This window comes from Suillus discolor (genome assembly GCF_016758755.1).
Source record: "Suillus discolor strain FC423 chromosome Unknown F5147scaffold_48, whole genome shotgun sequence".
Lineage (NCBI taxonomy): Eukaryota > Fungi > Basidiomycota > Agaricomycetes > Boletales > Suillaceae > Suillus > Suillus discolor.
Genome location: NW_024541295.1, coordinates 56,234 through 76,877, shown reverse-complemented (window position 1 = coordinate 76,877; position 20,644 = coordinate 56,234). Strand labels below are relative to the sequence as shown.

The 20,644-nt window shown below is 47.5% G+C and overlaps 8 protein-coding genes across 8 annotated transcripts; 4 read left to right on the top strand and 4 right to left on the bottom strand.

The window, feature by feature from the left end:
* Window positions 1-21: 21 nt before the first annotated feature.
* Window positions 22-1,439, top strand: F5147DRAFT_707630 (PQ-loop-domain-containing protein). The gene is made up of 8 exons (XM_041438078.1): window positions 22-116; window positions 172-197; window positions 257-419; window positions 478-820; window positions 876-899; window positions 953-1,096; window positions 1,158-1,189; window positions 1,255-1,439. The coding sequence occupies exons 1-8, from the start codon at window positions 84-86 to the stop codon at window positions 1,324-1,326; spliced, it is 837 nt and encodes a 278-aa protein (XP_041290080.1). The 5' UTR covers window positions 22-83; the 3' UTR covers window positions 1,327-1,439.
* A 1,212-nt stretch (window positions 1,440-2,651) lies between these two features.
* On the top strand, window positions 2,652-4,037 carry F5147DRAFT_581205 (uncharacterized protein; the record flags this gene model as incomplete). The annotated part of the gene is made up of 2 exons (XM_041431591.1): window positions 2,652-3,593; window positions 3,648-4,037. The coding sequence occupies 2 exons, from the start codon at window positions 2,652-2,654 to the stop codon at window positions 4,035-4,037; spliced, it is 1,332 nt and encodes a 443-aa protein (XP_041290079.1).
* A 179-nt stretch (window positions 4,038-4,216) lies between these two features.
* On the bottom strand, window positions 4,217-5,434 carry F5147DRAFT_707626 (uncharacterized protein). Its single transcript, XM_041438077.1, has one exon. The coding sequence runs from the start codon at window positions 5,364-5,366 to the stop codon at window positions 4,272-4,274; it is 1,095 nt and encodes a 364-aa protein (XP_041290078.1). The 5' UTR covers window positions 5,367-5,434; the 3' UTR covers window positions 4,217-4,271.
* A 4-nt stretch (window positions 5,435-5,438) lies between these two features.
* F5147DRAFT_707625 (kinase-like domain-containing protein) lies at window positions 5,439-7,861 on the bottom strand. Its single transcript, XM_041438076.1, has 10 exons — window positions 7,307-7,861; window positions 7,028-7,256; window positions 6,911-6,976; window positions 6,668-6,861; window positions 6,482-6,613; window positions 6,273-6,433; window positions 6,143-6,221; window positions 5,854-6,082; window positions 5,701-5,800; window positions 5,439-5,640 (listed from the first exon to the last, which is right to left on the bottom strand). The coding sequence occupies exons 1-10, from the start codon at window positions 7,735-7,737 to the stop codon at window positions 5,603-5,605; spliced, it is 1,659 nt and encodes a 552-aa protein (XP_041290077.1). The 5' UTR covers window positions 7,738-7,861; the 3' UTR covers window positions 5,439-5,602.
* A 2,933-nt stretch (window positions 7,862-10,794) lies between these two features.
* F5147DRAFT_707619 (P-loop containing nucleoside triphosphate hydrolase protein) lies at window positions 10,795-16,162 on the top strand. The gene is made up of 22 exons (XM_041438075.1): window positions 10,795-11,119; window positions 11,170-11,242; window positions 11,293-11,485; window positions 11,537-11,710; window positions 11,764-11,947; window positions 12,000-12,253; window positions 12,310-12,393; window positions 12,445-13,578; window positions 13,631-13,669; window positions 13,728-13,800; window positions 13,851-13,978; window positions 14,026-14,054; window positions 14,108-14,181; window positions 14,230-14,312; window positions 14,364-14,404; window positions 14,457-14,765; window positions 14,818-15,122; window positions 15,173-15,296; window positions 15,356-15,489; window positions 15,542-15,597; window positions 15,649-15,832; window positions 15,888-16,162. The coding sequence occupies exons 1-22, from the start codon at window positions 10,905-10,907 to the stop codon at window positions 15,997-15,999; spliced, it is 4,002 nt and encodes a 1,333-aa protein (XP_041290076.1). The 5' UTR covers window positions 10,795-10,904; the 3' UTR covers window positions 16,000-16,162.
* A 263-nt stretch (window positions 16,163-16,425) lies between these two features.
* F5147DRAFT_707612 (26S proteasome subunit P45) lies at window positions 16,426-18,500 on the bottom strand. The gene is made up of 6 exons (XM_041438074.1): window positions 18,114-18,500; window positions 17,918-18,043; window positions 17,468-17,867; window positions 17,125-17,417; window positions 16,769-17,066; window positions 16,426-16,712 (listed from the first exon to the last, which is right to left on the bottom strand). The coding sequence occupies exons 1-6, from the start codon at window positions 18,351-18,353 to the stop codon at window positions 16,672-16,674; spliced, it is 1,398 nt and encodes a 465-aa protein (XP_041290075.1). The 5' UTR covers window positions 18,354-18,500; the 3' UTR covers window positions 16,426-16,671.
* A 433-nt stretch (window positions 18,501-18,933) lies between these two features.
* On the top strand, window positions 18,934-19,625 carry F5147DRAFT_746845 (histone acetyltransferase subunit NuA4-domain-containing protein; the record flags this gene model as incomplete). The annotated part of the gene is made up of 3 exons (XM_041439889.1): window positions 18,934-19,041; window positions 19,099-19,284; window positions 19,350-19,625. The coding sequence occupies 3 exons, from the start codon at window positions 18,934-18,936 to the stop codon at window positions 19,623-19,625; spliced, it is 570 nt and encodes a 189-aa protein (XP_041290074.1).
* Window positions 19,626-19,737: 112 nt separating this feature from the next.
* Window positions 19,738-20,604, bottom strand: F5147DRAFT_581051 (exosome complex exonuclease RRP40; the record flags this gene model as incomplete). Its single annotated transcript, XM_041431587.1, has 4 exons — window positions 19,738-19,948; window positions 20,002-20,153; window positions 20,209-20,358; window positions 20,413-20,604. The coding sequence occupies 4 exons, from the start codon at window positions 20,602-20,604 to the stop codon at window positions 19,738-19,740; spliced, it is 705 nt and encodes a 234-aa protein (XP_041290073.1).
* Window positions 20,605-20,644: the final 40 nt, after the last annotated feature.

Sequence of the window (20,644 nt, the reverse complement as noted above, 5' to 3'; positions counted from 1 at the left end):
AAATCTAATCTTGATTTTGGTCTTGTTTTCTTCCATCTCCTTTAAGCGCTGAGCTACCAAGTGGTACCATCTGTAACTCATCAATGTTCGGGGAAGGAAATGCAGCCAGCAGTGTCGTGCGTAATTGCGTATTTCAATCGACCCCTGTGCTGACTTCGAATTTTATTGAAGCTTGGATGGATTTCAATAGCATGCTGGTCAGTGAGGCAAAGAATTTATGTCAAAAAATCAGACTCATGTTTCACAACCTCTGCAGGATTGTCGTTTATTCTCCTCAGATAATTGAGAATTACCAACTACAGAGCGGGGAGGGTTTATCCCTCCTTTTCATCTATGTATGGTTGCTAGGTGATGTATGTAATCTTATGGGTGCAGTGATGGCCGGATTGCTGCCTACCGTGATCATCCTTGGAGTTTATGTGAGTTTTATGTGTTACTTGTAATATACCTCCCTGATGTGATACCCTTATCGGCTAGTACACTTTATGCGACACAGTATTGCTTTGCCAAGTATACTATTACCGATGGAAGCGGCAAGCCGGGAGGCACGTTGTACCTGTGCACATCACAGGGGAGGTTTCCGAAGAAACCTGCCTTATTACTGATAGTCGCTCAGCGGATCCCCCCGAAAGACCGGAGCTCTCCATCACACGAATTTTTGTGCGGTACCTGGCTGCTGTCTCATTTGTATCAGTCACTGGTGTGGCAGCGTATTGTATCAGCAACTGGCTTCCCAGTGATGATACCTCTCCAGCCCTTCCAGATACGAAGCTGGATTGGCATATCCAGGTAATAGGGTGGACCAGCGCCTCTGCTTATCGTGTGTTCCTGTCATACCATGTGTGGATACCTTCACTTACCATCTTCCTCGACAGTTGGTGCTCGGCTGCCGCAAATAGGTTAGTATTACACACGCCTAACGCCAATCTCACTGTTCTAAATTTCCGTTCAGTCAAGAACTTCAAGACCAGATGTGAGGGTCTTGCCCCTGGGTTATTTGTCTTCTCTATTCTGGGAAACACGACATACGCATTATCTATTATTGCTGCGTCTCGCGACGCAGATTATCTGATCAGGAATGCAAGTTGGCTAGCAGGTATTTGCTCATGACTTATGTACTTAGTACATGCGGTTGACTAATCGCTTAAATCCTTTAGGTAGTGGTTTGACCGTCTTTCTCGATATTCTTGTACGTCCAATCGCTCTCTGCCAAATAGATTTCATTACTCAGAACTCTAATTCTCCTAACTTTAGGTGCTCAGCCAGTTCTTTTATTACGGATTTGTCTCAGGGCAGCGAGGCTGGATCGATAGAGTTCCGGTGTAATGCTCGATGTTACTATTAGAAACCCGTATGTACTGTTTCCTAGACCTAGTAGAACTTTACGGACTGCTGTTACGCATATGCTATCTATTTCAATCGTACCTTGCTGACCGAGATGACGCACGCTCGTGAAACTGATTGCATTGCCATTTTGCCCAAAAAAACATCAAGGGAGGATGTCTATGGTACAAATGACCCATATCCTTGGATTTTGCAGTTCTTGTTAACTGTGTGGGAAAGGGATTCGGATCGAACCAGGGACTTTGCACTTTGTTTGAATCTCACTTTGCCTCGTTGCTCTCCTCGTGTCCGAATTGCTATTTTGCCGCCGCACGTTGCAAGTTTCATCAAACAATTCCGGACGAAATGTCCTCCTGGAGTAACTCAATACAACATGCTCCTGGCCTCGTGCCAATTTCAACGGACACCGCAAGTTTCCATTATTTCGCAGGTACATTCTTATCCGTGCGATCAACTTAAAACCTTCCAGTTCTCGTCGGATTAGGTCCCCATCTTTCTGTCCGGTCAACTTTGTACGTACCAGGATGATCACAAATGCAGGCATGTCCTATCTTATTCATCGATTAACTGCGATGACACTTATGTGTACACGCACAGGTGGTGTTTGAAAACGTTCACGGCTAGTCAAGCCGCATTTTATTGAAAGCCCTACAACCACATCACCGTTATTAATTCAGCACTTTTACGTGCGGTTGTTCAGCACTCATAAAGAGTTCAGCGTCAACCACGTACCCATCGATCACCTGTAGCCATCATACTATATGATGCAGTGGCCATCTTTATCTCGCTCAGCTAGAGACGATACCACCACTATCATCGCTGATCGCCGTGGTTCAAAGTTACCCGATGTGACTGCCGCCTTTCTTACTCGGCCATCTAGCGTATCATCCTCGACGTCCTCATCACCAACGTCCCCTCCTCCACCTTATGAAGCGATTCATTTCCTATCTCAACCGGTTTCGCAATGCGTTCCGGGTTTTGTCCCAACGCCGTCTGCTAACGGCGGACCGCCTCGTCGTCGTGAAAGCTCTGCGCTATCCATGACACGATACAACGTCGACCACCCACTCTCAGGAGGAAGTTCAACTTCGGGTGTGTCCATCCCCCATTTGAGGGAGGCACTAGACTCCCTTGATACTCAGATGGCATCCTTGCTCAACCAGCGCCAGGAGCTAGAGTCGCACCTGGATCAAGTTGTTCGATCCCAATCTCCTATCCATCGAATTCCAGAAGAACTCCTTTCGTCGATATTCGTTGCAGGAGTGTGTAATATGGGAGAGGATGACCCACTATTGGTAGCGACCTTAATGTTGGTTTGCCGATATTGGAGGGACGTCGCCATCGACACCCCAGAACTGTGGGCGGATATCTGCGTGAGTCCGCACGACTCCCTTGAGAAAGCGCATCGCAAGCTCGCACGTTCAAAATCGGTACCTCTTGATATCACGATCAACTTCACTCCTCGAGTTGACAATTCGAGCGGCGCCATGGAGAGTATTATTCATGCGATGGATCTTATCCGTCCTGCGCTTTGGCGAGCAAGGTCCTTTCGCCTCAGTGTTCCCAACAAACCACAGGCACATGCTGCCCTTCTGCGCTGTAAAGAAGAAGCTCCCTATTTGGAAAGTCTCTGTATCCGCGTATTCCATTCTATGCAGGAAGATCATTACTCCAGCCCCTGCCTTCCGCTTTTTAAGGGGCACACTCCCCGCCTTCGTTCATGCTCTTTCACGTCCTTTAATTTCAATTGGGACAGGAGAGTTGTATCAAACCTGCGTGTGCTCCAACTAGGGGGCTACTGGAACGGGTCTTCACCATCTGTCGACACCTTGCTAGATATTCTGCGAGGCTGTCCAGGTCTCGAAGAACTTGCATTGCGCAACATGTCGGACGTGGATCCTGAAACTTGTGTTTCTCTCGAACATGAGTTTATTTCTACGAAGGTTGTGAAACTCCCAAGGCTTACCAAGGCATCGTTCTATTACGCAGGCATCATGCGCACGCGGATGCTTCTTAGTCAAATATCGTTCCCCGCGCTTGAGTCACTCGACTTCTGCTACCTCGACAACCTCACACCAGTTTTGGAGCACCTTCGACAGCAATCTCTTACTTCCCTTCCACTGAAGTATCTTCGTATTGAGTCAAGTTTCTTGAACGAACCGAAGTTTATAATACTACTTCAGCGACTAACATCATTGGTTACTCTGGAGTTGGTGGATGTGGAAGATATCACATGCTTCTTGTTGAAGGTGAGCATCCACATAACCGTGTCATTAGCGCATATTCCAATTACCTCTCATCAGAATCTTTCCTCGCCGCCTGTGGCACATCCTTGGGTGTGCCCCAAGCTAGACCGTCTCAATCTTGACGGGTGCACTGCACTCGAATGGGATGCTCTACGAGGACTTGTGGAATCTCGCCTCTCTGGTCGTCCACCTCAACACTCTTCTGCTTCGACTGCAGCAGCTTCGCGCTCATCCTTCGTATCCACCGCCTCTGCCTCTGCCCATATCCACGCCTTGTCCCTCAGCCGTTCTGCGACGCCCACAATGCAGCCTCGTCGTCTATCGTCGATTGATGTTACACGCTGCCATCAGATCAGCAAAGAGATGGTGCAGTGGCTCAAGATGTACGTCCGCGATGTTCGCTGTGAGCCAGCAAAGGGGATATGGGGAGAGTCTATACTACCTTAGTGCTGAGCAGCTCCCGATTAATATTTCTCGCGAACATGCACACCTAGATTGCAAATACTTGAATTGATGAGTGCTATGTGAATTTCCTGTACTGATTGTATACTGTACTTACCCGCACGATGGTGTCTGCATTATGTATGTAACGAAAAGACTGTCACTTATTAAAATATTGCTCGTGTACAGTTTGTAGTTTTCATGCAATTCACTTGATCTCTTTTAATACGAGGTCGTAAACTATTCGTTAAGATGTGCAAGCATATGTTTCCTTTCGTTCTCTTCGCGCTTTCGTACCTTCGCAAATCCTCTTCGACCTCGGCCAACTTCAACCCTCTTCTTTCGCAGCTCCTCAGAGGTCCTAATGTGGGATGCCAATGCCGCTTGGTTATGAGTAACCCGCTTCTTCGACTGCTTGTATGGGCCCTCGGTTTTCGCCTTCAAACCAATCCCGAGACGGTCAGATTTAAGTATCGTTGGAATAGGCGTCAACAGCGACTTCTGGGTGTACGGATCATGTTCTTTAGACGCACTGGACGCTGGAGCAAGCGGAAGGGAAGCAGATCGGTGGAAAGATTCAAAGTCATCTTCTGGCTCTGACTCTGATTCAGATTGGGTGAGATCAATGACGTCTGGGGGTATATCTCGAGATTTATTGTCGCCGACTGGTATGCTTGCCCCGCGCAAGGGTGCATGCGAGATTGATACAGGTGATCGGGGGCGCAGAGATCGAGCGACATGTGCACCAAGCCCTTCTCCTTCGTTCCAGCCACCCTTCTGTAGTAGATTGAAGCCTTTGTTGGATGGCCCTATTGCCAGCCAGACTGGAGGAACAAAACGTTCCTCCGATGGTAGCGGTGGTGGATCTCGTGCAAGAAGGTCTGCTAATGACGGTGCGGGAGAACTAGGTTTGCTCGGTGGTTCAGACTGAAGCGCTCTTTTGATGAACCAGTTGTTCTTGGTGGTGGCCTCCTTCTTTGGCTTACTAGTAGGAGCCTCACTGGGTGTACTTGACGATCTAGCTGTCAGCGGTTGGTTCCCCGACATCTTGGAGCTATCTTTTGTCAAAGCTTTGTACCACTCAGAGATCCCGCTATCTGGAGCAGAGACATTCGAAGATACTGTGTGGGTAAGCGAAACAGCAGAACCCCACTCGTCGTACTGAATGCGCGCGGGAACAAAAGATGGAGGTGGGGCATGGCGAGCAGCAGAGAAAGTTGGCGCTGTGTTCCATTGTTCTGTTTCGTCTATTGAAATTTGGCCCGTCTCTCTCTCTAGCTGCTCTCTATCTGCGGGATCATAGTCCGAACGAATGTGATGGGCGACAGTAGCCATACTAGTGATGGTCGTAAGCCCTTGGGGACGGGCCGTGGTTTGGCTGTCTTTGACTAAGCGACTCCACACTTATTTGGAAACAATCACCCCTGTTGTCACCTAGTATTTGATCACTTTAGAAACATCCAATATCCAAAATACGCTGATTGAGCCGTTATTACAGAATGTGCGTGTGAGGTGACAACAAATATATGATACCAGTGCTATGTCCACCAAATGAGATTTGAGATGACCTATCAACCGATAGGCATGTTGGAACCATTATACGAGAATCCTATGGCAGGCAGGGTGAGTCGAATCTCTTACATCTACAAGGACATCGTAATCGACATACCAGCGAACTGAGCTTGGACGGTGGATGAGAGGTGGGAGCCATCGACATAACTATCGATAGGCGCCTCGGCCGTGAAGACAGTGTCGAAGTTGGAAACATCCTAAACATCAACGGACTCAACAAACACATACTCCCAGGGAGACATGCACTTACCACGGGACTTGACACACTTGGCTTGAACGGTGGTTGAATCTTTTTCTGCAGAAGCTTCTTGAAGTCAATGTGGTTTACGAAGAAAGGGTGCTTCTTAATCTCCTCAGCGCCGTTCACTCCAAGTCGTTTCGAGGGATCTCTGTTGAGAAGACTAGTCAAGATGCTTCGGGCTTCTGTGCCAATGTCGGGGCCAAAGGTGAGCGGATCAGAAAGGAATTTTCTGATACATCTTGTCCGTGACCTCTGAGGTGGATGGTTAATGGTAGAGATACAAATACAGTGATAGGACAAACCATCATAGAAAGGTGGAAGACCGGAGAGCATCTCGTACAGAAGTACACCAAGAGTCCACCAATCAATTGACTTGTCTAAAATAGATGATCAGGAGATCATACGACAGGCGACGAAGTAGAACTGACTATATCCTTGACCGTTCAGGATCTCCGGTGCAAGATATTCCGGTGTGCCACAGAACGTGTTTGTCGTGTCTGAATCCTTCATATTGAGCTTACATAACCCGAAGTCGCACAATGCGATGTGTCCAGTATAATCCAGAAGAATGTTTTCTGGTTTCAGATCGCTGGACTTTGATGAGTACAGTATAAAAAGAGGGAGACGGTCTGCCTACCGGTAGACGACGTCGAGTTCATGTAAATGTTCCAGAGCCAATAGCAACTCAGCACTGTAGAATCGCGATCGTTCCTCGTTAAACCGCTGTTCGCGTTGCAAGTGGTGGAACAGTTCTCCTCCATTGACAAAGCTAAAGGGTGTACTCGTGAATAACCTCGAGAGGCGAACGTTGAAATAACCTTACGCAAGTACCAAGTACAGCTTCTGCTCGGATTGGAAACTGAACTTCAGGGGCACGATGAAGGGGTTTTCGACACGCGCGAGCACGAGCCGCTCGGCCAATGTGTGCGTGATTTCTTTTCGGTCGACTATATGAGCTTTGCGGATGGTCTTGAGGGCATATATCCGCATAGTGTCGCGCTTCCTGACCTGCATGACCTGCAAAGAACGTAAGTACGACCATTGGCACGTTAATGTTGCAACCCACCTTGCCAAAGCTGCCTTTTCCAATGACAGTGATGAGCTCAAATTCGTCAATAGTCAGAGATTGGCCCTGTCAACCCCGTTAGTCATAGATCGAAACTCGAAACATAAAGTCACTGACAGAACTAGGCTGGTATGCCACACCGATTTGAATTTTTCCTTTGCCACCTGTCATGTCGTGCCACTGATCTTGACCCACAACGCCAATGTTATCAAAGTCCGGCGTGAACTTGATTCCGCCCATGAAAATATCATTGCCCATATCATCCGCTAAACCATCACTGCCAACTTTGGGCTGTTCGGTTCTCAAGTAGCACTGTATTGAAATTTCTGAGTGGCGCGAGACGTCGCTGGCAGCGAATTCAGGACGAGTCGTAGGTGATATAATATAGACACTCACAACTGGGCCTGGTACATATACAGTGGTTTCTCCAGATCACCACCCAATGGGGTAATGAGGACTTGATTTACTTCGAATTCCATTACCAGGTAGGGTAGCCACCAGCATTGTGTACGCTGGATACTGTCTTTTGCGCCATGACGCTTCACGAGCCGCCTCTGCGTTACGCTCGAGGGAGATACAGACGCGGCGACTTTGGCTTGTTGCGTGGACAGCGCTGTTTGGACAGCAGAAGGGACCGTGGTGCCTACAGGAAGGGCCAGGTCTTCAGCCCATAGAACGCGTATGCTGAGAAGACCGGTCCGTGAAGCAGGTTTCCCGCCAGGATTACTTGGTGTCGGAGTAGTCGACCGCGGAGGCTCGTCGGGGCATCCAGCAGACAAGGTGGCTGTTGAAGCTTTTTTAGTCAATTTCCCGAATCCCTTCAACATAGCGTCTAGTCAATATTAATGACCAAAGGAAGAAAATATTGTGTAGTTAAGGCGACACGGGAGGATTACTCGGGATTGATGTGGGGGCAGTTGACGAAACAAGTTGATGGTCTATGCTATACCGTCGCAGTCAAGCGCGTTACAGTTTATGGAAGTCGGCAATAGCACGTGGCAAATTGATGTCTAGACTCTCCGAGTCGGACAACTCTACTACTAGTACTAGTACTGTGAAGCAACCGATGCGAGTCACAGCCCACATATGCTTAGGCATGCAGTCTTGAGCTTCGAAGTCGACAAGGGATTTTATGGAGCGTTATTATTAACTATCATTACCCGCGAAAGTGTCGCAGACCCTTTATTAGAACGAACTACGACTGTCTTTTTTTTCTTTTATAGGACTGGCTAGCCGGCATCACAAGCCTCCCCGAGCGCCGAAAGTGGCTTGCAGAGCATCGATAAGCAAGCGTATCACCATCGTGACAAGTACATACTTACGAGTCTATGCTTACTATGACTCACACACAGAGTCACACTGACACCCCCGCCGGGGGAACCCATGAGGAACTGATGGAGTCAAAGTCTTACGAGTGATGAGTGTATACGTACTTACTGCGCACGACACCCGATTGGCTCCCAAAGCTCATAATTCGAAAACTGTAGGACGATTTTAGGGCCGTCGTTCGAATAGGGAACTGTTAAGTTCTCCCAGCACCCTTTTAGCCAGTCAGACTTCGGCAGGTAAACTCAAAAGTCGATTGGGAGCCCAGTTTCTCTTCAGCGCCAAAGAAACCGTGAGTACTCCTCCGATACGGATGCTTCCATCCCGTCGGAAAACCCAACGCATGTCGACGGGTGATAATTGATCTAGAACCCCTTGTCCTTCCGACGGAAAGTCACTTCAGGAAGGACCACCGTTGGTGCAAGGCCTGGCCTAAGATAGTGCAAAATGCCGAGCACTTACACAGCACTAATTTACGTTGTCAATGACATAAAGGAGGCAGGGAAGTGTCTGATGCGGTGATCGCACCTCATACTGTGCTGCAACGGCAAGTCCTCCTGACCGACTCCTGACCTATCGCATTTTGGGGCAGTTTGGAATGTGTTTTCATAACGGTCAGGAACAACCCGGTTTCCGTACATTGGTGGCGGTAGACTCTCATGATCAGCCTATACAAAGATATGAAGATCCACCATGATTCGAGTAGTGGGCAACTATAAGGTCTCTCAGAAAAGGTAGTACGGGGAGTACGGTTATATCCATTGCTTGGAAATTAATAGACGTTGACCAGATCCCAGATGAGTCGAAGCTGATTTCTGAACAACGATGAAAATAAACGAGGCGGGCGACCTTCGCAGTGTTTTCTAAAGCAGGAATGCAATATTTTCTTGTGGGCTACTTCCGATTGTAAGAAGACCGATGGGTATCGGACATTATATTCATCATGATTCATAAATCCAATGCGGGCCGCGAGGTTTGCTCGTATGTCCGCGAATTTCGAAAAAAAAACAGTTCGAATTCTGAGGCGTAGCAGGTGGTGTCATGCCATGGGCTATGATAGCGTTATCGTGAGTTATACTCCGAGCAAAGTCGGACAATGCTTGGTAACCGGAAGTATACCAAAAGCGGGTTGCTTCCTTCTCCTTCTTCTGGGGGACATGACTGTGAGTGGCCCCACTGGTGGCTAGGTGACTGAGTCGAATTCTCCATCTGGAGATCAACATGAGTTAATGCTGTGTGAACTTGAGAAACCGATTGTATTTCAAAGGTGATCCCGGCCTTCAAATCCGCGGAGATGGACGGCGAATACATCCTTCGATCTGAAAAGCGTTCAGAAGTGGCCGGTCAATCTGTTGAAGCACGAAGATGAGAAGTTGGCATAGAGAGAGAAACCCCACTGCCTGAATAAACATCAAGAACCTTATGATATCAAATGGAGAAATACCTTTGGCACCAGTAATCGGTATGCTCTCGTGGCCCAAGATAAGTGATGTCTGAGAGTGATCCTGGCATAAGATCTAGCGCGAGGGAAGATATATCGTCAGCCGTCGAGACCGTCAAGTTTACAGTGATCTCCAAGCCGTGGCCCCAACTCGGAGTTGCGTTGCAGCTGCCCAGTTACCAATGTCAATTGTGTGAGTAAAATTAATAGAACTGACGTCACTGATGCATGAAAAACCTTGAGAAGCCTCCGAGAAGCCTCCGAGTTGTAGTGCATCAAGTTACATGCATGACCATTGCCTGTCGACCATGAGACGTTGAACCACGCTTGGAACTTTGGCGCCTGGCTTCAAGAGGGAGTTTGAGACTCGTGGTCACTCAGGGTTGGGGGAGTCAGGAATTAGAAATTAGGGATCTCGTTCTGGTTGACATCGCTTGACGAGCAAATCAGCACGACCCTCAACAAGGGCAGGTACCTGACATGTTTAAATTTACCCACCTCAAATTCCCTGAACCCTACTCAGGTAGAAAGTTCGAGTCTGTGAAAAAAGATATGAACGTGATTTGTTGATTGAGCCTCCATGATCAAAGAGCTGTACCTGGATAGCCAAATCATTGATATTAGTATCGAAAAGGGACGAGCTGCGCAGTTCTTTGCAAACTTGAATGACAGAGAGATAGTACACGGTGAGCGCTTATCGCATTGGACTAAATTTTTTTGGACATAGCTGTGAAAAAAACTGGTAAGGGCATAATGTAGGTCCGACGGGATTACGTAATGTTTTTTATAGTACTATGTATCGATTTGAAATTTAATGTTTCGGGCCCGGGTCCAGGGTCATGATTCATGAAATGACTGCATGAGGAGGGCTGAGTGATGATAGCATAGCACGAATATCCGGTATACGGTAGCCTCGAATACAGCATGCGCAGCATATCTGGGCGTGCGCAGGGCCCGTGTTACCCATCGCGGAAGGGAACAGTAATAAACCTCGTGGGTGTTACGTCGGCAGCCTCAGGTCCCCTATGGTTACAATTAGATGACTAACCGCATTGACGTGACCGGGCCACTGTTGGTATATATCCAGAGATGCCGCGAGTCAGCGTAATGCCATACCACTCCGAACTGAGTATAGATCCCTGGAACCTGTTTAATTTAACAGGTCCATGCAAGTACGCCCCTCCCTAGTAGCCCATTAAGCCCGCTTCTTGTTGTCTCTTCAAGATCATGTCAGACAGCCACCTCTCCACGCCTGGCGAGAAGCGGCCTGCTTCTCAGGACACTCACACATCACAAATCAAGCCGAAGAGCAGTTTTCTCTCTGCGAACAAGGATGCATCCATCGTAGTCGAGAAAAAGGATCCAGATGATCATGATGACGCTGTTGTGGATGCCAAACTAGCCCAATCCGTTCAGCCTGTTTCATTTTTTTCGCTGTTCCAGTGCGTTCCTTTTTACATTCAACTTGTATCTCAACCTGATCTGTCAACAGGTTTTCTACTTCGTTCGAGATCATAATTGATATTATCGGCATAGTCTGTGCGGCTGCTGCTGGCGCAGCTCAGGTGAGTTTTGTCAATTCGAATCATGCCACCATTTACGTATTGTCCATCAGCCTCTCATGAGTTTACTATTTGGTAATTTGACCCAAGATTTTGTCAACTTCAGTTTGGCAGACAACAATTATATCGCATCGTTGCAAAGCGGCAATCCCACTGCCATTGCACAAGCTCAACAGATTCTGAACACCGCAGCAGTTGGATTTCGCAAGAGTTCTGCACTAGATGCCTCCTATCTGACATACATTGGTGAATCCATGATTGTCTTTATGTCAAACTCCCCATTAACTGTGTTTACAGGTGTCGGCATGTTTGTGTGCACATATGTGTACATGACTGTTTGGACTTACACCGGCGAGGTTAATGCGAAAAGAATACGAGAACGGTATCTCCAAGCGGTGCTCCGTCAGGAAATTGCTTACTTCGATGATGTCGGAGCTGGAGAAGTTGCTACTCGCATTCAAACCGATACTCGTGAGTTATTATCGGCCCATAATTTTTTTCTGCCTTGTTGACGTAACAAATAGATTTGGTACAACAAGGCATATCCGAAAAAGTCCCTATCGTCGTGAGCTTCCTTGCCGCATTCATTACTGGTTTCGCCCTCGCATATGCTCGATCATGGCGCCTTGCTTTGGCATTGACATCGATTTTTCCATGCATCGCCATAACCGGAGCTGTCATGAACAAATTCGTCTCCAAGTATATGCAGTAAGTGTTTCTTCTCTGGGGAACAAAGGTCACTTGATGTAATTCAATACAGAATGTCTCTCAGCCATGTCGCCGAGGGAGGATCCCTTGCTGAAGAGGTCATTTCCACTGTCAGAACTGCGCAAGCTTTCGGAGCTCAGAAATTCTTGACGTCTTTGTATGACAAGCACGTCGATGGTTCCCGCATTGCTAACTCTAAGGGTGCCATCTGGAATGGTGGTGGACTGGCCTGCTTCTTCTTCGTCATTTATTGCGCATATGCTCTCGCCTTTGACTTTGGCACTACCCTCATTAATGAGGGGCTCGGTAAGTTCTCACATTCTTGAAGTAATAGAAGAATTTTTCTAATATTGTAAATATAGCCAATGCTGGTGCAGTCGTAAATGTCTTCTTGGCTATCTTGATTGGTTCTTTCTCTCTGGCCCTTCTTGCACCCGAGATGCAAGGTAAGCTTTACTTCTTTTGTGTATCTTGCGCCGTCTCATGTTTCATTTCAGCAATCACCAATGGACGTGGAGCTGCAGCTAAGCTATATGCTACGATCAATCGTACTCCCTCAATAGACTCCGCTGATCCAGGAGGTCTGAGACCCGAAAAGGTCATTGGCAAGATCACTCTCGAGGACGTTAAATTCAGTTATCCATCCCGCCCCAACGTCCATATCATGAAAGGTCTCAGCATAAATTTCCCTGCTGGTAAGACTGCTGCACTCGTTGGGGCATCTGGTTCTGGAAAGTCGACCATCGTTTCCCTTATCGAGCGTTTCTATGATCCTTCGAGTGGCTCCGTCAAACTTGACGGTGTTGATTTGCGGGAGTTGAACATAAAGTGGTTGCGATCTCAGATCGGTTTAGTTTCCCAAGAACCCACACTCTTTGCGACAACGATCAAAGGCAATGTCTTACACGGCCTCATCGGCACCCCATACGAGAACGCCTCTGAAGAAGAGAAATTCAAACTCATTCGAGAAGCGTGTATCAAGTCAAATGCTGATGGTTTCATCACCAAGCTGCCACTAGGATATGATACTTTGGTCGGCGAACGTGGGTTCTTGTTGTCAGGTGGGCAGAAGCAGCGTATAGCTATCGCTCGTGCCATCGTTTCCGATCCCCGCATTCTCCTTCTTGACGAGGCCACTAGTGCGCTTGATACGCAATCCGAGGGTATTGTTCAGGATGCATTGGACAAGGCTGCTGCTGGGCGTACGACTATCACCGTCGCTCACCGACTGTCAACGATCAAAGATGCGGATAGGATCTTTGTCATGGGAGACGGTCTCGTTCTGGAGCAAGGTACCCATAATGAGCTATTGGCCGATGAGGACGGCGCATACGCGCGCCTCGTCCAAGCACAAAAGCTGCGCGAGTCGCGTGAAGATCAGAACATCGAGAGCACAACAGGAGCCAGTGCCGAAGAAGATATGGAGAAGGCCAGCCTGGAAGAGATTCCTCTCGATCGCAAATACACAAATCATTCGGTGACCAGCGATATCGTAAAGAAAAGCAACGAGGAGAAAGAGAAGGCCGAGGTCAACGAAGACGACTATAGTTTGTTCTACTTGTTCAAACGTGTGGGAGCTCTTAACCGGGAAGGATTGCATCGCTATGCAATTGGTACTTTTTTTGCAATTTGTATGTTACTTCAAGAGTCCCTCGTTATTACTCTAACATGCCATACGAATAGGTACTGGCGCTGTTTATCCTGTATTTGGTATCGTATATGGTGAGAAATCTTTGACCCTCGCGTATCTCTGGGTTGGGTATTGACATATCCCTTATAGGTCAAGCAATTGCTGGATTCTCTGCACCGACGAACGCTGAGAGACGTTATGATGGCGATCGTAATGCCCTATGGTGTGTACTTATGCGCATATACGGACTGCGTCCGCTAATTTTCAAAATAGGTTCTTCATCATCGCCATCTTGTCTGCAATATCTATTGGCTTGCAAAATTATTACTTTGCATCCTCTGCAGCAATTTTGACGGCTAAATTGCGGTCAATCTCCTTCAAGGCCATCCTTCGCCAAGACAGTGAGTGTCACATACTTTTTTCTTATATCAAACCTTATGCCTCGCAGTTGAATACTTCGACAAGGAGGAGAACAGCGTAAGTTGTTCCACTAGGATATGGTTGTCCCACTTAATGACAGAACCTTGTAGACTGGTGCACTGACGTCGAATCTAAGCGACAATCCGCAGAAAGTAAATGGCCTCGCTGGCGTTACTCTTGGAGCGTAAGTTGACACTTATCGTGGTGTAGTTTAATTCTCATGCCTAAGCAGAATCGTGCAAGCATGCGTCACAGTAATCGCTGGGTCGGTGATCGGATTGTCCTATGCATGGCAGCCAGCTTTGGTCGGAATGGGTGCGATGTTTCTTCAGCATCATCGAACTTCTACTTACGTTCCGAATGCAGCATGTATTCCTGTGCTTATCTCTGCAGGCTATATTCGTCTGGTATGTAACATTATATTTGCTTCGGAACTCCCACCCATTAACTTATCTACAGCGAGTGGTCGTCTTGAAGGACCAGCAGAATAAGGCAGCACATGAGTCGTCGGCGCAGCTTGCATGCGAGGCTGCTGCAGCAATCCGCACAGTCGCATCGCTGACGCGCGAGGAAGACTTCCTACAGCTCTACAGCGACAGCTTAGAAGGGCCCTTGCGCAGGTCGAATCGCACTGCATTATGGAGTGCCTTGTTTTTTTCCCTTTCTCAAGCCATGTCCTTCTTCGTCATCTCATTGATTTTCTGGTATGGTTCAATCCTCGTCTCGAATTTCAAGATTTCCACCACGGGATTCTTCGTTGCACTCATGGTAAGTCAAGAAGAGACCTCATTTAGCCTTCCATTTATTTTGATCGTATCAGAGCACAACCTTCGGGGCAATTCAAGCCGGCAATGTCTTCGCCTTTGTACCGGATATCTCGTCCGCCAAGGGTGCTGGTGCAGCAATCATCAAGCTCATCGATTCAATCCCAGAGATTGATGCCGAGTCGCCTGAAGGGAAGAATATATCCGGAGAATTCGTTAAGGGCCAAATTCGCTTTGAGAATGTTCACTTCCGTTACCCCACTCGTCCTGGCATCCGTGTCCTCCGCGGCCTAACGTTCAAGGTTGAGCCAGGTACATACGTCGCTTTGGTTGGTGCCAGTGGATGCGGTAAAAGTACAGTGTAAGCGACCAATTTCCTCGACCTTTCAGTGCTCTCATGCTGTACTGCAGTATCCAGTTGATTGAGCGATTCTATGATCCGTTGTCAGGCCAGGTTCTGCTTGATAACGAACCCGTCGACGAGTTCAACATTCAGGAATACAGAAAGCAGCTTGCCCTTGTGTCCCAGGAACCAGTAAGCAAATAGAATATAATCCTGAGGGCAGTTGGTCTAATGTCCCATTCACTAATTAGACACTCTACGCCGGCACCATTCGCTTCAATATCCTGCTAGGTGCCATCAAGCCAGAGTCTGAGATAACTCAGGAGGAAATTGAGGATGTTTGCCGCAATGCCAATGTTTTGGATTTCATCAAATCTCTTCCAAAGTATGTCTCCAATCGTCAGTTTCAACGAATACCTTACTGACATTACGATCAGTGGCTTTGACACTGAGGTCGGTGGGAAAGGGTCGCAACTTTCTGGTGGCCAAAAGCGTGCGTGACCGATGTATTTGTTTCTCTCCAAGGTACTTACTCCCCAATTAGAGCGCATTGCAATAGCCCGTGCCCTGCTTCGCAACCCGAAGGTCCTTCTGTTAGATGAAGCCACTTCAGCGTTAGATTCGAATTCCGAGAAGGTGGTGCAGGCAGCTCTTGATCAAGCCGCTAAGGGTCGCACGACGATAGCAATAGCTCATCGTCTCTCGACGATTCAGAATGCTGACTGCATGTGAGAAGTCACTGCCGATGTTTCGGAGACAATCGTACTAATACTTCCTTCGCAGATACTTCATTAAGGAAGGTCGTGTCAGTGAAGCTGGTACTCATGACGAGCTCCTTTCGCTGAAGGGCGACTACTACGAATATGTCCAATTACAAGCATTAAGCAAGAAATAGATACTGGCTGGTCATGGTGGTATACCTTGATGAACTCTAGAGCATAATTACCTTACTTACCATCATACTCCACTCATCACTTGGTTTTCATTTCCGATGGCATACTGTAAATTAATCATAATGAATACACGCAGGTCAATGGAATTACAGCTGTTTTTATGAGGATGCATATATATACGATTGCGATCGTTACTTACCGTGACCAAGGCGGTATTGAAAATATCAGAGAACCTGTTTGATCGAGTGATCACTCTTCCCACCAGGTGCAAGGCCCGTAACAGCCCCTTGCGCCCAGTCATGTTGCTAGTAGTCAGGCTCCTGCAAAGGTGTCCATAAAGTGTACCATCATAAGTTTAGACGGGGGTTGGGTTGGCAGCGTTAAGGATTTTTGGTAGAGCTGCACGATCGCACGATCTTAGATGATTATTTATGGGAAACCAAGAAAGGATTTCTGCGTGACACGACATCGAGCTCAAGGAGTCCAGGAACAAGTAACATCATGTTAGCAGCCACCCAGTCAAGTAACTGACGAGAGCAACAGTATTACAGGAGGTGCACTCGCACCCCCTCAGTATGGCACAAAGCTGGCAATGGAAATAATGATAGTGACATGGGTGAAAATCTGAATGCGATAATCGAATCTATCACAACAGAATGAATCGATAAGGCGACCTATGCGAAGTACATCAAATTGTTCTTCTTCTTGCTTTGTACTGCACGACACAGTTAGAAAGTTATACGATATAGTCGTCGGAAGTAAGCTACTCACCCTCAGCGATCCCACTTAGGAAATGTTCGTGCCCAAGCTTGGTAGCACCCTCGCGCAGGGCGATCATACCAGCCTCCACACAAGTCGCCTTCAACTGAGCACCATTAAACTCGTCTGTGCTACGCGCTAACTCTTCAAAGTTCACGTCTGGGCTGACAGTCATCTTCCGTGAGTGAATTTCTAGGATACGGGCGCGAGCTGTCTCGTTTGGTAGTGGAAACTCAATTTTACGATCCAAACGACCTGAACGGAGAAGGGCGGGGTCAAGGATGTCAATCCGATTTGTCGCTGCGATGACCTGTGCAAGATGAACTGAGTAAAGACAGCTCAAGCAAGCCGATAGTGAATAGTATCACCTTGATTCGCTGGTCGCTCGAGAAACCATCAAGCTGGTTCAACAATTCTAACATCGTTCGCTGCACTTCACGATCACCACTCTTTTCTGAGTCGAAACGTTTTGTTCCAATAGCGTCCAATTCATCAATGAAGATAATTGCAGGTGCTTTCTCTTTGGCAAGTTCAAACGCGTCGCGAACAAGCTTAGCGCCATCACCGATGAACATCTGGACAAGTGAAGGACCGGCAAGCTTGAGATAGCAAGCCTTTGTTTGCGCTGCACATGCACGGGCAAGAAGAGTTTTCCCAGTGCCTATCGAAGATGTAAGCGATGGCACGCGTGTAAATCAGATGCACACGTACCTGGTGGCCCGTACATCAAACAACCTTTCGGTGGTTTTATTCCCAAGGTCTTGAACTTGTCTGCCTGCTCCATCGGCAAAACGATGGCTTCGACCAACTCTTCAATTTGCTTCTCCAAGCCACCAATATCAGTGTAGGTTTCTGTTGGACGTTCATCAACCTCCATTGCCTTGACGCGTGAATCATATTCAGTCGGAAGCTTGTCGAGGATCAGATAGGAGTCTTTGTTAACACCGACAAGGTCGGAAGGTCTCAACTGGTCGGCAGGTACAAGACCTATAAGAGGGAGGAAAACAGTTTGTCGAGTGGATGTCTTCACAACAGCACATTTGCCCTTGCGCATTGAGTCCAAGTCGCGGTTTGCCCCGTCCTCCTCTGATTCAGGATCAACGTCCAAGATCTATGGCAGATGAACGACGGGATATGACAATATAACCTGGTTGTGCGCACCTCTACTACATTTCCAACAAGATACGGCAAGACTTTATTTTGCTTAATTTTCTCCCCGTTATCACGTATCTTCTCCTTCATTACGTTTTGCTCATGTTGTAATCGTAGGGTGTCCGACTTCATGACCTGCATCATTAGGACAAAGCACTCTTGAATTAAACACTGGTAATCGTATTGCAAGATGCAAACGACGCACCTTGATGTCATTATCAATTAGCCGTATTCTTGTCAAAATCTCCTCTGTTGTCAAAGCCTTTATCTCCTCTGGAATGTCATCCCAAGTCTCTTCTGCGGGTTGATCTGGCGTTATGTCCATTTCAACGCCATCCTGCCCTGGAGAAGGTGAAGCTTCTGGTTGCTGTGGTGCATCTGGCTTCTGCACGTTGTCACCTGCAGGAGGGTCTGATGGAGGTTCAGAGGAGGGAGCTGAGGACATGTGAATTGAGAAGCGGGTGGTACAAATCGATGATACAGTGCTGAACTGAGATACTCGTCGCCGACGCGTAACTCCTCCCAAAAAGGGAAATCGGAGCACACGCTAACGCAGTGAGAGATTACCTGTACTGTAGTACATGCTGTGGTCAGAAACTAGGTAGCAATCAATCAATTGAGTTTGTTCGAGCAAGCCCATATATATATATATCGATATCGATATCGATAAACAGTTGCTGAGCGCTGAACTCGACAAATAATAGTTTGACCAAGTTTAATTCTCCCATCGAATGTCATAGTCTGGTACGCATTCAGCAAGTCAGTCAAGTTATCCACAAACTCTGCGGTTGTACCCTATCAATGCGAGGGAGGTCAGTCGATACAATAAATCATACACCTGTGCGTTGAGCGCATCCTCATTGCCATGAGTCAGTGTCTAATATTTGTCCTTGTTAAATTCTAAAGCCTTTGCAATTGCCAAATGAGGATTCTGTAACACTCTGAGCCACACTGTCAAACTACTTACTCGAGGGCTATTGACTGTGTGGATGGCACTTGATCTCTAAGTTCATTGGAACCTTGCTATGGCAAGCAAAGACCCTCCTACCGCGGAGGAGAGGGCACGATATGAAAAGGTGAAAGATGAACTTGTGAAGATGATTCAGAAGAAAAGGGCCGCGGACAGACAACTTGTACGTCGACCCTCTTTGTTAACTTGAATTGTTCAAACTGCTCTATGCAATATACAGGCACAAACAGAAGTCCTAATACATACACTAGAAACGTCTTATCTCGCTGAAACCTCCACTACGGGTAATATCATCCATGGATTCGACGGATATCTTAAGCCCACTCAAGGTGCTGCGGCGCGTAGAAAGCACGATATTGGGGATGGTGACCGGTGGTTTTCAACAAGTAGTGGAACATGGCAGAAGGTGTGTCCAAGGAATTCAAGATATGGATAAATATCTCATTGGAGTATTCCCCTTTTCTTCCTCAGTCCTTGGATCTTCTCGGAGAAGGTGAAGATTCGACACCTGCACCTGACGATATGAGGCTTCAAACAACACCAGGGCTGACTACTGTTGTCGTACCTCCGGCTCCACGCACGCAAGAGTTAACTGCTGCGCAGCAGAAAAAGCACCGTGACAGAGAATATCAGCGACGCAAACGCGCTATGCGACGAAGTGCGGGTACTGTCAGCGACGAAGACTCGCAAAGCATCGGTACAGGAAGGCGTCCAATGAAACGCGCGAGGATAGCAGATGATGATTGAGTTGAGAGAAACTGTGGTATATGTATGCATCATCGTTGTCTTTTTAGTTCTTTAAGTGTCGTTACCTGTGCGCGCCACAGGTATCTCTCAAAACTGAGAAAATGTACAGCGATTATATATCCAATTTGCTAAGGAACTTCTTCACATTAGTTTCATCCATCCCGCCGCCGTCTGGATCAACTGCCTCAATACACCGCACGACGGTAATCGTATGTTTTGTCTCCTTCGTACTGACCCATACCTTTCCATTCATTCCCACTGCCGCTTCCAGAGGAAAACGCGATCCAAGTAGTGGCAGGAGAAAATGCTTAGGGTCAAGTAATCTGGATGAAAGATATAATGAACAAGGAGACACAACAGCAAGAATCTAGCATACAGTCGGCTCATTTGCAAACTGCACTGAAGCACAAAGCCATCTTTTAGCTCACCAAACCCATCAGCCTTGTGAGTTTGGGCGTCGAAACATTCGAGTTCAGGCTCCATATCTTTATGGGCCAATGAAACGCGAGCATAAAGGAGTGAACCGACCTGATTGATTCATCAAGAAGCTATACATTGGCACTGGAAAGGAACGTTAAAGTACCTTTAGACTCGGCTTATTTCTTTTGGTTGCCCCTTCAAACGCCAAGCCATCCAGGGAGGCAGGATGCGCAGATCCAATGTCGACGCGCCAACCCTCACCACTTCGTCCAGTGATCACGCCGATCACACTTTCCTGGGGCGCCGGAACATACTGGAAATGAGTATTAGATGGCTAGCTTGCACACCAAGGGGTAGAGTGCCGTACTCTTCTTGAATTGCCTTCTACCCACCATTTGCTCTTGTTGGCTGAGTGGTTAAGGACGCCTGAGCGAGTAGCAATAACAGGAGCTGATTTTGCTTGTTGCTGTGTCTCGCTCGATAGTTGAAGAAGGCCAGGACCAAGCTTGAGGTTGACGTGCTGGGCTGGGACTTGCTCACCAGGGAGGACGATGGACATCATGGAAACTGTAAAAGGAAAAAAAAGGCACACTGCCTCC